The sequence below is a fragment of the Myxocyprinus asiaticus genome, chromosome 2 (assembly GCF_019703515.2).
Source record: "Myxocyprinus asiaticus isolate MX2 ecotype Aquarium Trade chromosome 2, UBuf_Myxa_2, whole genome shotgun sequence".
NCBI lineage: Eukaryota > Metazoa > Chordata > Actinopteri > Cypriniformes > Catostomidae > Myxocyprinus > Myxocyprinus asiaticus.
This window is the reverse complement of record NC_059345.1, coordinates 10,103,424-10,117,275: the sequence shown is the minus strand read 5'-3', so window position 1 is coordinate 10,117,275 and position 13,852 is coordinate 10,103,424. Positions and strand designations below refer to the sequence as shown.

At 39.8% G+C, this 13,852-nt stretch overlaps 1 protein-coding gene across 3 annotated transcripts in view; it reads right to left on the bottom strand.

Annotated features, from left to right (window-relative positions):
• LOC127412594 (myotubularin-related protein 13-like) overlaps window positions 1-13,852 on the bottom strand; it is a 179,271-nt gene that overhangs the window by 123,955 nt on the left and 41,464 nt on the right. For all 3 annotated transcript variants that reach the window (XM_051649073.1, XM_051649081.1, XM_051649089.1), the window contains exon 3: window positions 3,672-3,809. In XM_051649073.1, the coding sequence (XP_051505033.1) occupies window positions 3,672-3,809 (138 nt within the window). The remainder of the gene's footprint in view (window positions 1-3,671; window positions 3,810-13,852) is intronic.

The window sequence follows — 13,852 nt, the reverse complement described above, 5'->3', positions numbered from 1 at the left end:
TTACAGAAATACTCAAACCAGCCCATCTGGCACCAACAATCATCCATCCGATTATCTAATCAGCCAATCATGTGGCAGCAGTGCAGAGCATAAAATCAGGCATATATGGGTCAGGAGCTTCAGTTAATGTTCAAATCAACCATCAGAATGGGGAAAAAATGTAATCTCAGTGATTACGACAGTGGCATGATTGTTGGTGCCAGATGGGCTGGTTTGAGTATTTCTGTAACTGCTGATCTCCTGGGAATTTCACACAATATTACACACAATAGACCTACACAATATTAGGCAGGTGGTTTTAATGTTGTGGCTGATCGGTAAATGTACAGTGCAAAATTATTAATAAAATATAAAAACGAAACACTTCTGATTTGTCTCCAAATTTCAAAGCAATTGTTCAGTTTTGGTCATAATGTCTACATGCAATGTAAAGTACAGCTTCTTAGCTTTAAAACGATACATATTTTGAGTTGGTCAAGACAGTTGGTCAAAATAATTATAAAATTATTTTAAGCGGACCAATCCGAGCTTAAAGGTTTAATTTCCATAAATTTTCCAGGAACCCTGGAAATTCTTATTCTTAAAAGTATGCTACAAGGGATTGACACTTTCACCAATCTATGCATTTTTCTTCTATGTCCATGTGATCAATGGATTTGCAGCATTCAATGACAAAGCGTTTAATATTATATGTATGCACCTTCTGCATGAAGACCTAATTGTTGTTGATGTACACTCACTGGACTAAAAGGCTATCCAGCACCTATTCACTTCCTGCCAAATAAATCCACAAAACCTCCTTAGACACCTAGTGAGATAATGGGCTATCCTGATCATTAAGTGAAAGAAGCCATCCTGCATCACAAACTGCGGGATAAGTGTATCAAAGCAAACTGGTATTAAGAATGCTTCACTCACTTAATGAGTGTGATGACACTGTGAAGTACTCTTCATGGGTGGCCTTCTCCCTTAACCTCCCATGAGGCTTAGTAGAAAAGGACAGCATATAAATAAAGATGATTAACAGTCTCTCAGTATGAGAGAGAGCGAGACGGAGCAAGAGGACACGCATTTGACTCAAGAGAGACCAGAAAGAAGGATAGCGTCAGCCAACGGCTGGGGGTCATCAAAGCTCAAAGACTTGACGTGAATAAGTTCCTGCCAAACAGTTTTGTAACCTTCTGAAACCACAAGCTTCTGAATGCAAAGAATCCTGCCGCTTTTATTGACCATTCAATTGCACATTCTTTATCCTCTCATAAAATGGTAATCGGTATATGTGTATTCTGTCCACATAAGCTACAGGAAGTTGACAGTAAGTCTGCACACTGGCATCCCTGTTGAAGCTTGTGGTAAACTGGATGATTCATTGTGAATCTGCAGAGGAAAAGTAATTAACCTTATACTGTAGGCATTTAAACAGCAAGAGGTCTGCTTATCAAATTAATGTGATTCACAGGTTTTCAAAATGCTTTGTTTTTTGTCATGATGACCACCACATCCTGAGTACTGAATTAGTTTAATTACCAAAATGCCACATTGCTGGTACTAGGATGCAGTACTCAATGGATGTGGAATGTCAGGACATCCCTTACATAGGGAGATTAGATTATAATTTCCACAGGTAAAAAAAGACATATTTTCTAGAATGAGCATTGATTTGTGAAACATAGTGGATGCTGTGAATGATAAACTATCAAAAAATGGCAAATGTCCCTCAAGGATGTCTAAAAGACTGATGTTTACAAACTAACCTGCTTTCTGTGGAACATTTCAAAGAGTCCACCGCAACATCCTGAATGAGTAAAAGCTGTGGAGCTCATATTCTTGAGCATCTACTCCTCTTCTGAAGGCATCACTGATTTTTATTCCTCCTAGAAATTAACTACCATAATAGCATTTAATTTTTCTACAATGGAGGCGCATGACTCATGATACATGACCATGACTGTGGAATCTTACTATCTACTTAATCAACCCCTTTAACCACTTCTACTTCCAGTTTCACTTCTACATGTTGCCAATGAGACATACCAAGTTGAGACTTGAGAGTCACCACAAACAAAAAGAGTTGCTGAGAAAATGTTACTCCTGCTGTAGGCAAATATTTTTGAGTACAAGTAATTAATTTGGTGAGAATTGGACAAACAAGGTTTTGCAAAAAACTGTTAACGTTAACTGTAACGAAGTTCAATGGAAAGGAGGAGGCGAGAATCAGCATGACAATATAAATAATAATTTATTAATCAACTTAAACAAAAAGACAAACACAAACACATGCCAGGCAGCTGCCCGTGATTCTCTCTCTCTGGAACAGCAGCCTCCGGTCTCCTTTATTCCTCTCTAGGGCTTGATTAGCCTGATTAGGGGCCTGGTGTGCAGCATCACGACCCGACCCCGCCCTCCTCCCTGCCACACTCCTCCCTCCTTTCCTTCAGGCCGGGGAGCCCCCGGCATGACGTACACCCCCCCCCCCTTCTCCGTGCCTTCCCTGCCTCTTCGGACCTGGGAGGGTGACAAGGGGAGGGAAAAAACGAGATGGAAAGGCCAACACGGAGCGACAGCGGGAGAGAGAGAGGAGAGAGAGAGAGAGAAAAAAAAAAACTTACTCGCCGGTTCTCTGACACGCCATCGTCCGGTCCTCGACCACTCCACCCTCTGGCGGACGACAGCCGCTCCTCCCCGGGTGGACTGGAGCGAGTCCTCCGACGCCTGGTGGACGGAACACCCTGCCACTTTTCGACGGCCAGTAGGGAACTCCTCCGCCCCTGGCAGCGGCTCCACCGCTCCAGGCGGCCGGCAGCGAGCCCCTCCTCCCCTCGCGGACAGCAGCCGTTCCTCCGGTCCAGGCGGTCGGCAGCAAATCCTCCGTCCCCCAGTGGATTGCCGCAGCTGCTCCTTTTAGTGGATGGCAGTGGCGAGGACTCCACGACAGCGCATCCCTCCTTCTTCCCGGGTTGCAGCACCAATGTTACAAAGTTCAATGGAAAGGAGGCGGCGAGAACCAGCTTGACAATATAAATAATAATTTAATAATAAACTTAAACAAAAAGACAAACACAAACACATGCGGGGCAGCTGCCCATAACTCTCTCTCTCTATGGAACTACCGCCTCCGGACGTCTTTTTTCCCTCTTGAGGGCTTGATTAGCCTGATAAGGGGCCGGGTGTGCAGCATCACGACCCGGCCCCATCCTCCTCCCTGCTACATTAACCTTTGGCCGTTGGCCCCCAGAAAGCCCAGAGAAGGCACGATGATGCCCCAGAAGTGACAGTGGGAACGCAACTGGCCCTGGCATGGCATGCCCTCATTTGGCCCGATAGTGGAAATGCAGTTAATGTATGCCTTCAGAAGACAGTATTTGCATGGACTACTTTTAGGTTACTTTTTTAAGCTTTAAAGTGAGGTACTATCTACTGCCACTGTATTAAAAAGATGGCCCGCAATATCCATTAAAACATCCCCTTTTGTGTTCCACATAAGAAAGTCATACAGGTTTGGAACAACATAATGGTGAATAAATTATAACAGAATTATCAGAACTATCCCTTTAATATTTTGTGAAAGTTTGTGTCTCAAATAAATTTATCTTGTTTTAAAGGATGTTTAGATATCTTAACTGGAAAAGAAAAATATTTTTTTGCATTGTACAGCCAGGCCTTAGCCTCACCTGCAGGTTCACCTCTGCCTCAAAGAAGGTCAGACAGGAGCAGTAGTGTCGTTCTGAGTCTATATCTGTCAGCACAATTGTGAAGAATGTTGGGGGCTTCCTCTCACGAGACAACCTCCATCCACCAGGCTGGCAGAACTGTAAAAGCACAAAAACAAACACTGTTACATTTGAAAATACAGACCCAGAAATTACCAGAACATTAAATGAGCTCAAAAGCAGCCAGTAAATTCTGGATAATACAGGAGGTGGTGACATCATTTGCATGCAAGAAACTTAAGAACACCTTGTAGTGTTTTCAAAGGGTTTAAAGGAATGCAGTATGAGGTTGTTGTGGTACGTCAGATCATATGCAGGATGTGCCAGTTCAGATAGTACATTCTTTCATCAGAGAGCAGGTAATGCCACTGACTTCATTCCCTCAATGCCCATTACAAACGCCCCTCGACCTCCCCCCCGCTACACAAGAAGTTCCCATTCAAAGCATAACAAATCTGCATAATATCCCTTAGAAGGCTAACTGTCAGGTGCAACGCTGCATACTAGATCATGCCAGACACAACATAAAGAGGAGGAGACCGCCCACTCTGAGAAAAATGAATGGGAAAAATTGCAACATTTAATATGGCAGCTGTACAAAAGGAAGTCCCACCTTCCTTTTTAAAGAGCTAATAGACTTTTTGATACAGGCAACTAGTAATGTCAAATAATACTGATATATATTGATCGGCACGTTATTTTATCGATATATTTTTGAGGCATCGATATATTAAAATTAGCCGACATTTAAATTAGAAGCCCAATTTGCATGCTTCCTCTGTTTAACAGTCTGGCGTAATAGCGTTGGGAGACCACAAGAGGGTGATATAACTTGTATTACACACACACACACACACACACACACACAGGATGAGCTGAAGTGGTGCAGGATGGCAGTCTAGAGTTACGAAAGTTTTTGTGCTTCAAGAATGAACAAAGTGATGTTGATTTTGCAAGTTAGTGTATGAAACTGATGTAACTGCACAAACTGAACGATTAGAAATGCTGATGTTTATTATGTAATTTCTCTTTATGTAGCCTTGAATAGGTCTTTCATTCAAGCTGTCAAACCATAAAAAGACTTTTAACTGAAAATACATTGTGTAGGCTCTATGAAAGATACATGTTCACAATAGATTATCCAGTGATGGCTAGAGTAAATAATCGTTGTCCTTCGATAATGTTTTTTTTGTCGAATTTAATGGAAAACTATGCAAGTTGCATTCCGTGGCACTTCAGAATGTTGACGCTGAGCGTTGGTGGTGTGTGTGTACCTTTTGTAGAAAATATATAATTGTTGTGAATTTTAGAACGCGTCATGTCGTACGCCAGACACATCTGTTGTGCGACCCCCTTTAATTTACCCTGCAGCTCACACTTTACCAAAGTTGTGTTGAGAAAAATGTCTGAAGAGACAAAGACTATTGTGCAACGAGAAGTCCTATTTATATCTGAAAAAAAAAAAATCCTGCTATATATCGATAATCATCTGGAAAATCTTCAGATTATTGATGCGTGATAAAGGCAAATCACCCTACAAAGTTTTGTTGGGTGATTTGTGCTAAAGAAGCAAAATGTATGTGTAACAATTAAGAAGATAAGGAGGAAATTGGGACCGGCTTGACAAACACATAGACATTTTTCAATGTACAAAGAAACAAAAACACGCACTGCTTTTCAGCCAGCTGCGTCAAATCATAAAAACATTCAGACATGCGGACAAGCTTCGTACATCTCTCTCCGGTCTGCCGCTGTCTCTTCTCCTTAAATACTCCTGCCTCCCCTCGTTGGAACTCGAGGCCGGTGTGGTGTGCAGGTGGAAGTCATTCGCCACTTATCTTCCCGGCCTCGATCTGCCTAGATGCCGCTCGGCTCCGCCCTGCTCACCACAGTATAATAGTGTACCATTGTTGCCCAAATGTATTGGTGATTTAACAGGTTATTGAAACAAGTTTTGGAGATTCTAGTCTTTCCCCATTCAAGAAAATAGAAGCTGTACTTGTTTGCCAATTGCCAACATAGAAAATGATTGCCACTGTGTGAACTGACTTGCCTTGCCTTGACACCTGAGCCTTGCAAATTAACAACCAATAAATCAAGTTGAAGTAATATGTGTGATTCAAACCTTGCAAGTAACCGGTGTAAGATTTCAGCAGCACAGTGAAAGCGTAGGCGATGAAAGGACTCTCCTGAGGAGAAGTAACAAGAGAGGAGCGAACGAGACGTCAGGCTGTGAATAAATCTGCACTGTTGTGCTCAAGTTCAAAGTGGCTTGGTAGACACAGTGGGGTCAGATCGCAAACAGCAACCCAGTAGGAGAGAGATGAGGAAGAGAGGCAGAAGAGCAGATCAGAAGAATGTCAGGGAAAGAGATTAAAGAAAATCTTGGGAAAGCTCAAGGAGTCTAAAACAATGTGCAAAGTACTGCATAATGCACAAAGACAAGAGTGAAGGCCCGTTCAGACCAAACACACTCTGGTGCTAAATACGAATAGAACAGAACGCAGGTATCTCAAGACTTATTTTTAAAAGTTTAAGTTATTTTTAACTTGAAAGAGCATTAAAAAAAAAATATTGCCCTCCTGCGCAAGACGCTGAAAAAAAAAATAGCTATCAAACATGTCGTCTTGCGCATGTCTACATAGATAAACAATTATAAACCATATCATATGGATGTAAAACAAGATGAGTGGGTGGAAAGAGAAGATAAACGGTGACAGGTGAAGGAATGAGAGAGAGAGAAACAGTAAGAATGAAAGAGAGAGATACAGTGTGCTGGATTGACCTCAGGGCTTGAACCAGGATGTTAGCATCCCACTGCAGCCACAATAGAAGGCAGGAAATCTGGAACACTCGCAGGCAAAGACGGAAAAGTGGGATGCTCCTTTCCCTTGTCAGATTGGGACATGTTCCAGGAAAATGATAGAAAAATATGAAAATATTCAAAGTATGTGATAAATATCCAGCCAACACCAGATGAACAATGAGAGAGCATACATGGGCTGATGAAGTGGGAGAGCAGTGCTACACAGACCCAAGATGGATCTTAGTCAGGGTAGACACCATATTTGATTTGACATGAATGAAAATGAGGCTCTGAGGGATACATGTGCAGTTAATTCAAAAGGTTGCACCATTGTGTACCTTGATGTCAGTAGTTCAACTGACAAAAAATAGGTCTTATAAAAATAAATTCCAGTAAACAAAACCATCTTGAAAACAAGGGTTGGGAAATTGTATGTGGCCTAGTACCTTAAATCAGTACCACCTACTGCATGGACTGCCTTGTTTTCATTCACATCCAATTAAATATGGGCCTGACTAAGGTCCATAATTGTGGAAAAGAGGTTGTATATTATTATGCTTAAGCTTTATCAATAACCCTCCACCATGGGGTTGTTTTGGTTTCAGTGGTCAGAGGCTCTTAGCTAAAGAGCCTGGGGTCTGGCGTTAATTCAAACACTACATAACCCAAGCCACTGTCTGCAGTGTCTTGCACGTGCTTGGTTTAGTTAACAAGAAAGAACACCCCAGACAGACAACAACTGTGGCAAAATAAATCCTTACACGTCTGTGGGGGTGTTCTTTTAAAGTAAATATTAGCTTAAGCTTGACTGTTAAGATCATGAAGTAGTCCTGAGGAAGAGGACCAGGATTGGTGGATGGATTTCTAGGACAGAATGTTTCACATGGTTGGAAAATAAACTCAGCCAGATTAGATCATGGATCAGTTATTGGATTCTGCTATCTGATGACAAGCATCAGATTGCAGATATTTCAAAAATTACTCTAAACTGGGGGCCTGGGTAGCTCAGCGAGTATTGACGCTGACTACCAACCCTGGAGTCGCAAGTTTGAATCCAGGGTGTGCTGAGTGACTCCAGCCAGGTCTCCTAAGCAAACAAATTGGCCCGGTTGCTAGGGAGGATAGAGTCACATGGAGTAACCTCCTCATGGTCATGATTAAGTGGTTCTTGCTCTCAATGGGGCGCGTGGTAAGTTGTGTGTGGATCGCGGAGAGTAGTATGAGCCTCCACATGCTGTGAGTCTCTGCGGTGTCATGCACAGTGAGCCACGTGATAAGATGCGTGGATTGACTGTCTCAGAAGCGGAGGCAACTGAGACTTGTCCTTCGCCACCCGGATTGAGGTGAGTAACAGCGCCACCACGAGGACCACCTAGTAAGAAGTGGGAATTGGGCATTCCAAAATTGGGGAGAAAAGGGGATAAAAAAAATTCTTCTAAACTATGGAAGTCACGGTGGGGGTGGGGGTGGGGGGGTGGAAGAATGGATATGAATAATGTTGCAAATATGTGATACTTTGTTGGCAAGCAATAGGGCAATCTATCAATGTCAGGTAACTGGGATTAATTTTCTAACCATGACAGCGATAGGAGGCCATTGCTTTAATAAGTTCAAAATGGCCTTCCCTTAGATACAAAGTACACAAGAAATTAAGTACTCCCTTCTAAAGGTCTTTTTAAATGACTTTCATCAAGGCCTCAAAGCACCTCCCAACTAGGGCTGGGTATTCTGATTAATTTGGGTATAAATCAGTTACAATAACTAAGTTTCCTTCCACTTTTTGCGCTGTTCTGTTATCGACAAAGTGGAAATGTGTAAAAAAAAAAAAATAATAATTTTAAAGTTGCTGTCTTCTGCTCGTTTCCATTAAAATGGCCTTTTACTGATAAAATGGTGTGCGTGATGACATCATTATAAAAAAAAAACTAAAAAAAACATGTTTTTTATGTTTTGGTTTAGCGCAAAAGAAATCTGCCATTGAGCCGTTTCCATACAGAATTTTGTGTATATCGCAAATGGTGTACCTTTCGCATCCCAGATGTCCCCACATTTGTGTAAAATGGAGAGAGTATTGAGAAGTTTCATTTAAATTGGCCAGCTTACTGTCATTTTAAATTCACACGATCGCAACAGCAAGAAACATCAGAAGACAACATCGAAATGGAGTAGTGGCTTGTCTGTATCTGGGATTATTAAAAGAAAATGATTGGAATAGCCTACCTGGCAAAATACAACAGAATTGGTGGCATTACAGCAAGCCTGTAATGCTATATTACACTCTTTTAAAAACATAAAATACACATTTTTATATGGACAATCCGTTCACTTTATATAATTTATTTGTCCCTCTGAAAAATATGTTGCAAAACACAGGGCTGCAGTGTCAGAACACATACAAACTTCTAAGCTCCTCTTCACTCTGCTCAAATTACACAATTTTGTTCTTATGTAAGCTACTTCTCTAATTTTTCCAACCATAAGAAATCACGCACACTTCTTTCTCTTTTACATGGGTAAATAAACACTTGATAGCATGAAATGCTTGAGACAAACATGCATTAATCAATACGCAACGGCCAGCGTCGTTTTGTTTTACAGAGATGTTGAAATTTACACTAAAACTCTTGTTCACTTTTGGTATAATATGACACCATAGCTCTGTTATTTGTGACTTTATGTCCACTTTTTATTATTTATTTTTCTTTATTTAAGTTTATTACTCACTCCATATCATTTTTCTCTTATGTCTACTTTTATCTGTATATGCTATTTTGGCACTTTTGTTTAATCCGCTTGGTGCTGAATTTTATTTCTCTTTTTGTTTTTCTGCTCTGAAAACTCTTCTCAACTCTTCTCTCTGGTATTGCAATACAATAAAAAATAAGTGAATTTTTTTCTGGAGTCTTCTCGTTTGGCCAACATCCACTTCAGACACTGGGAGAACTTAAACAACCGTAAAGAAGGGGCTTACAGGCTGGACAGTGCAGGTTCCCTGTGGGTTGTTTTTTTTTTTGTTTTTTTTTTACCAGCATGTCAGTCGCATAAGAAGTCTGAAAAAAATTCCAGCAAGTATAAAGGTAATGTCATTGTCTTTAATGAGATTAAGTCTCCTCATCGCTCCAAGTGAAGTGTTCCTCTCGGCTATACTGTTTGTTGTGAGGACAGATGTGATGTAAATTCTGTCATGTGACACTACATTTTTTGCATTAATGCCATATTTCTCCAAACTAGTTTTTCACAACATTTGACATGTCGACAGGTTTTAAAGTTAAACAGAAAAATATTATGTCGATAATTTGCGTTTCCATCAGATTTATTTTGCGCTAAACATTTTTCAGCAAAAAAATCCTTGGATGAAAACGCAGTTAATGTCCATTTTGCTAACTTGTGGAAGCAATTTTACGATTCAGAACACTAAATTCGATACAAAAACAAAATACTAACTAAAAGTAACTAACATTACTTGTACATAAATTTAACACAACTAAAATTACTTGGTAACAGTAAGTTACTAAGTAATTTTCATCAGTCAACAGTCAGAAATAAAGTCAGAACAAAATGACAAATTCCAAGCAATAGAAAAAATAATAAACAAATTGAACAAAGATACAAATTAAGAAAACAGTACTTAAATTTTTTAACAGCACTATCAAGTATTCAAGTAAGCATTCAGAAATTGAAAAAAGTAATGAACTGTAACCAAAAAATAAAGTGTTCTTCACTAGGCTGGTCGTGATTATTAAATAATCGTCTGATCGTGCACTTCAAATTCCAATCACATTTAAATGCCCAAATAAGGGAATTTTAAGCTTATATATAAATGCCATAAATGGCGTGTTTGTGTGTCATTCAGTTAAACTCTGATCGTCACTGAGCAGCAGCACGGATGTCAACGAGAGCAGCACCTGTCCGGAAGAACGCGTGAAGCGCTTTCCAAAATTTCATAATCGTGACAGCCCTAGTCTTCACTGGATAATACATTAATACTTTTTATACCACGGGTCTGTTGAATGCTTGATTCTGATTGGTTGATGGACGTTCTATCGTGTGCAATTATTTTTCAAGTAGTTCCAGGTCTTGACCGCATAACAGTTCCATATCACTCCGCCAAATTATTTCAGTTATTTCAAAGAGCCGTACATACAGCAAAATAACCATATAAACAAATATATTTGTTAAAGTAAATCGGTTAAGAATATCAATGTCTATAATATCCTACATTTATTTCAATTTCAGTTGAAAATCTCCCTAGTCTCCCTCGCACGTACACACACTCACACACATACATACACGCACACGCACACACGCACACACACATGCGCACACACACACAAGCACACGCGCGCACGCACGCACACAAGCACACGCGCGCACGCACGCGCACACACACTGAGACTCGTTTCGCGACCAACAAACAGAGCCGCACCCCCGTGACTTGATCAATACAACAGTTTCTATTACACACACTGAGACTCGTTTCACGACCAACAAACAGAGCCGCACCCCCGTGACTTGATCAATACAACAGTTTCTATTATCTGAAATAACTTTTAATATGTGAAACTTTTTATGTTTCAATGTATTTTACCCTAATCAGCCTCCCATAGCTATAATGGAAAGCACCGCACTACCCCTCCCCCTCCCTTTCGCTCATATCACACACACACACACACACACACACACACACACACACACAACCTTGTTACTCCAATGATGCAAAAGCAGCGCATGCTCCGTTGCTAGTTCTAATGTGACGTTTTTGAACTAGCAACGAAGGCTTGAGCTGTATCAAAGATAGATACACTTGATCAATACAACAGTTTCTATATTATCTGAAATATCTGTATGAAAAACCCTTGTGCTCTCCCTCTCTTAAGCTCTCTCACACACACGTGGACACACATTCATACATACGCATTACTCACACACTTACTCGAGAGCGAGAAATAGAGCAGTAATATATGGCGGAAATATGGCGACACTCGCTGCTGCTGAGAAGTGCTTAAACTTACATCTTGGCGATTTTGAAGTGATGTTACTTCTGACGAGAGCTACAACAAATGAAGGTAATCCCACAGGTGATCTCTCTCTGTTTGTGAACTTCTCTCTTTCGATCCCTCAAAAGTAAACTCGCACACACGCACTAACTTATTACCCCAGTAAGTGCTCCAGTAAAGCAGCACAAGCCTTGCTATCCTCCACTGCTAGTTCTGAAGTGATGTTTTCGAACTAGCAATGAAGACTTAAGCTGTATCAGATCAAGACGCTGAATCCGTGGCGGAAGAAAGTAGTTCCACTCACACAAGTGTTTTAGGGACGAAAACCAGAAAATGTCTTAAGATAAAACACTGAACGATGTATTAAGGTGTAGTAACTATGGTATAAGTGGAATAATTGACTCCACTGCGCATCGTGACCGCATTACCACCTCGGATGTGCATTATTTTTCAATAATTCAACGATCTGTCATCAGTTATTCCTTACTTAAAGTTACTAAAGTTATCCAACCAAGAACAGTAAGTGGTTTTCTCGTTATTGTTGTTTGGTTAATATTAATGATATATAGGGCTGTCATGATTATGAACTTTGGCTGATGATTAATTGTCAAACAAATAATTGTGATTATGATGATTAATTGTCTTTTTTAGGGCTTTCATGATCAATTGTTTTATATAAACTGTCATATTTCTTTAAGTTGCACTCAGTAACTTTTGTCTTTGTGTCATCTTGGACTTACACTGACACCTAGAGGCTTGGATGCAGCATCATTTAAAATCAATAGTTTTCAGTTTCAGATGTCATTGTAGTAATTTAGTATTCACAGCCAGCCATGATTACTTTAATCAATGAGGGAAAGTGTCATAACAGAACGGTTACTGAGATTAAGCGAGTAGTATTTGGCTGGTCATGTGATCATAACATGGCGGACCCCATGTGCGGACCCTCTCCATGTAGAATAAAACAGCTTTTATAAGGTTACTGATTTGACTGGAGTCTTCATTTTAATGTGAGTGCTCATGATTTCCTACATATGTTGCAAAATTACAATTCCTGTCTTTAGGAGTTACACTTTTTTAATGAGGAAAAATTACTTAGTCCACCTTTAAGGTGCATGTGTGCTTCATATACCTTAAGAAGTAATTTTTACATCATTTAAATTCAAATATATAAATAATTTTCCTTTTAAAGCTTTAAAAACATATAAATCACATGAACAATAATGTTATAAATACTTAAAATAGGTCTCTTTTTTTGGTTAACTTCAGTTTTGGTCAATTTTACATTTACACTGTTGTTTTTGGAACGCATATATTTTAAATATAATATATTTTTTTCATGAATTAAATTAGTTTTTTATATATTATATTATATAACGCAATAGTTCAATATTTTTTTCCTAATTTCTTCACTTTTACACGTTATTTGAATGCTCTTTGATTAATCCCACAAGCCCTTACTTCTCATGAAGCAAAACCTTTGAGATTTCATTTAATTATTTTATCACTCCATAGAAAGAGAGTAAATGTGACACTGCATGTTATTAACACTGCGTGTTTGAACCTGCTATGACCAGGAACATTTGCCATTACACAATCATTTAAAGTGAAGCCAGAGCGCTTTGCATTCACTATCAAAGTTTAAATTTATTTGTTTATATTTGAGGGAGTTTGGCACTAGCCTTTGAAGATGCCATGCGCATCAGAGCGCTTGAGAAGCGCTTCATGTGCTCTTCCAGACAGGAGCTGCTCTGGTCGACATCCGTGGGGCAGCTCAGTGACGTTCGGAGTTCAACTGAATGACACACAAACGCTGATAGCATTTATATATTCGCTTAAAATCTTATCTTATTTGGTGATTGGAATTTGAAGTGTACAATAATTGCGGTTACAGTTGTGCTCAAAAGTTTGCATACCCTTGAAGAATTGGTAATAGATGTACCATTTTTAAAGAAAACATGAGTGAGCAGGCAAAACACATTTCTTTTATTTCTTATGGGATTCATTTTCAACTGTAGGTTATGACAGAATGGCACAATCATAAAACAAAACATGGCAACAATGAAAAAAATTAAATGACCCTTGTTCAAAAGTCTGCATACCCTTAGTTCTTAATAATGTGTTTTGCCCTTTTAGCATCAATGACAGCGTGCAGTCTTTGTAATAGTTGTCTATGAGGCCCCAAATTCTTGCAGGTGGTATAGCTGCCCATTCGTCTTGGCAAAATGCCTCCAGGTCATGCAAAGTCTTTGGTCGACTTGCATGAACCACACATTTGAGATCTCCCCAGAGTGGCTCGATGATATTAAGGTCAGGAGACTGTGATGGCCACTCCAGAA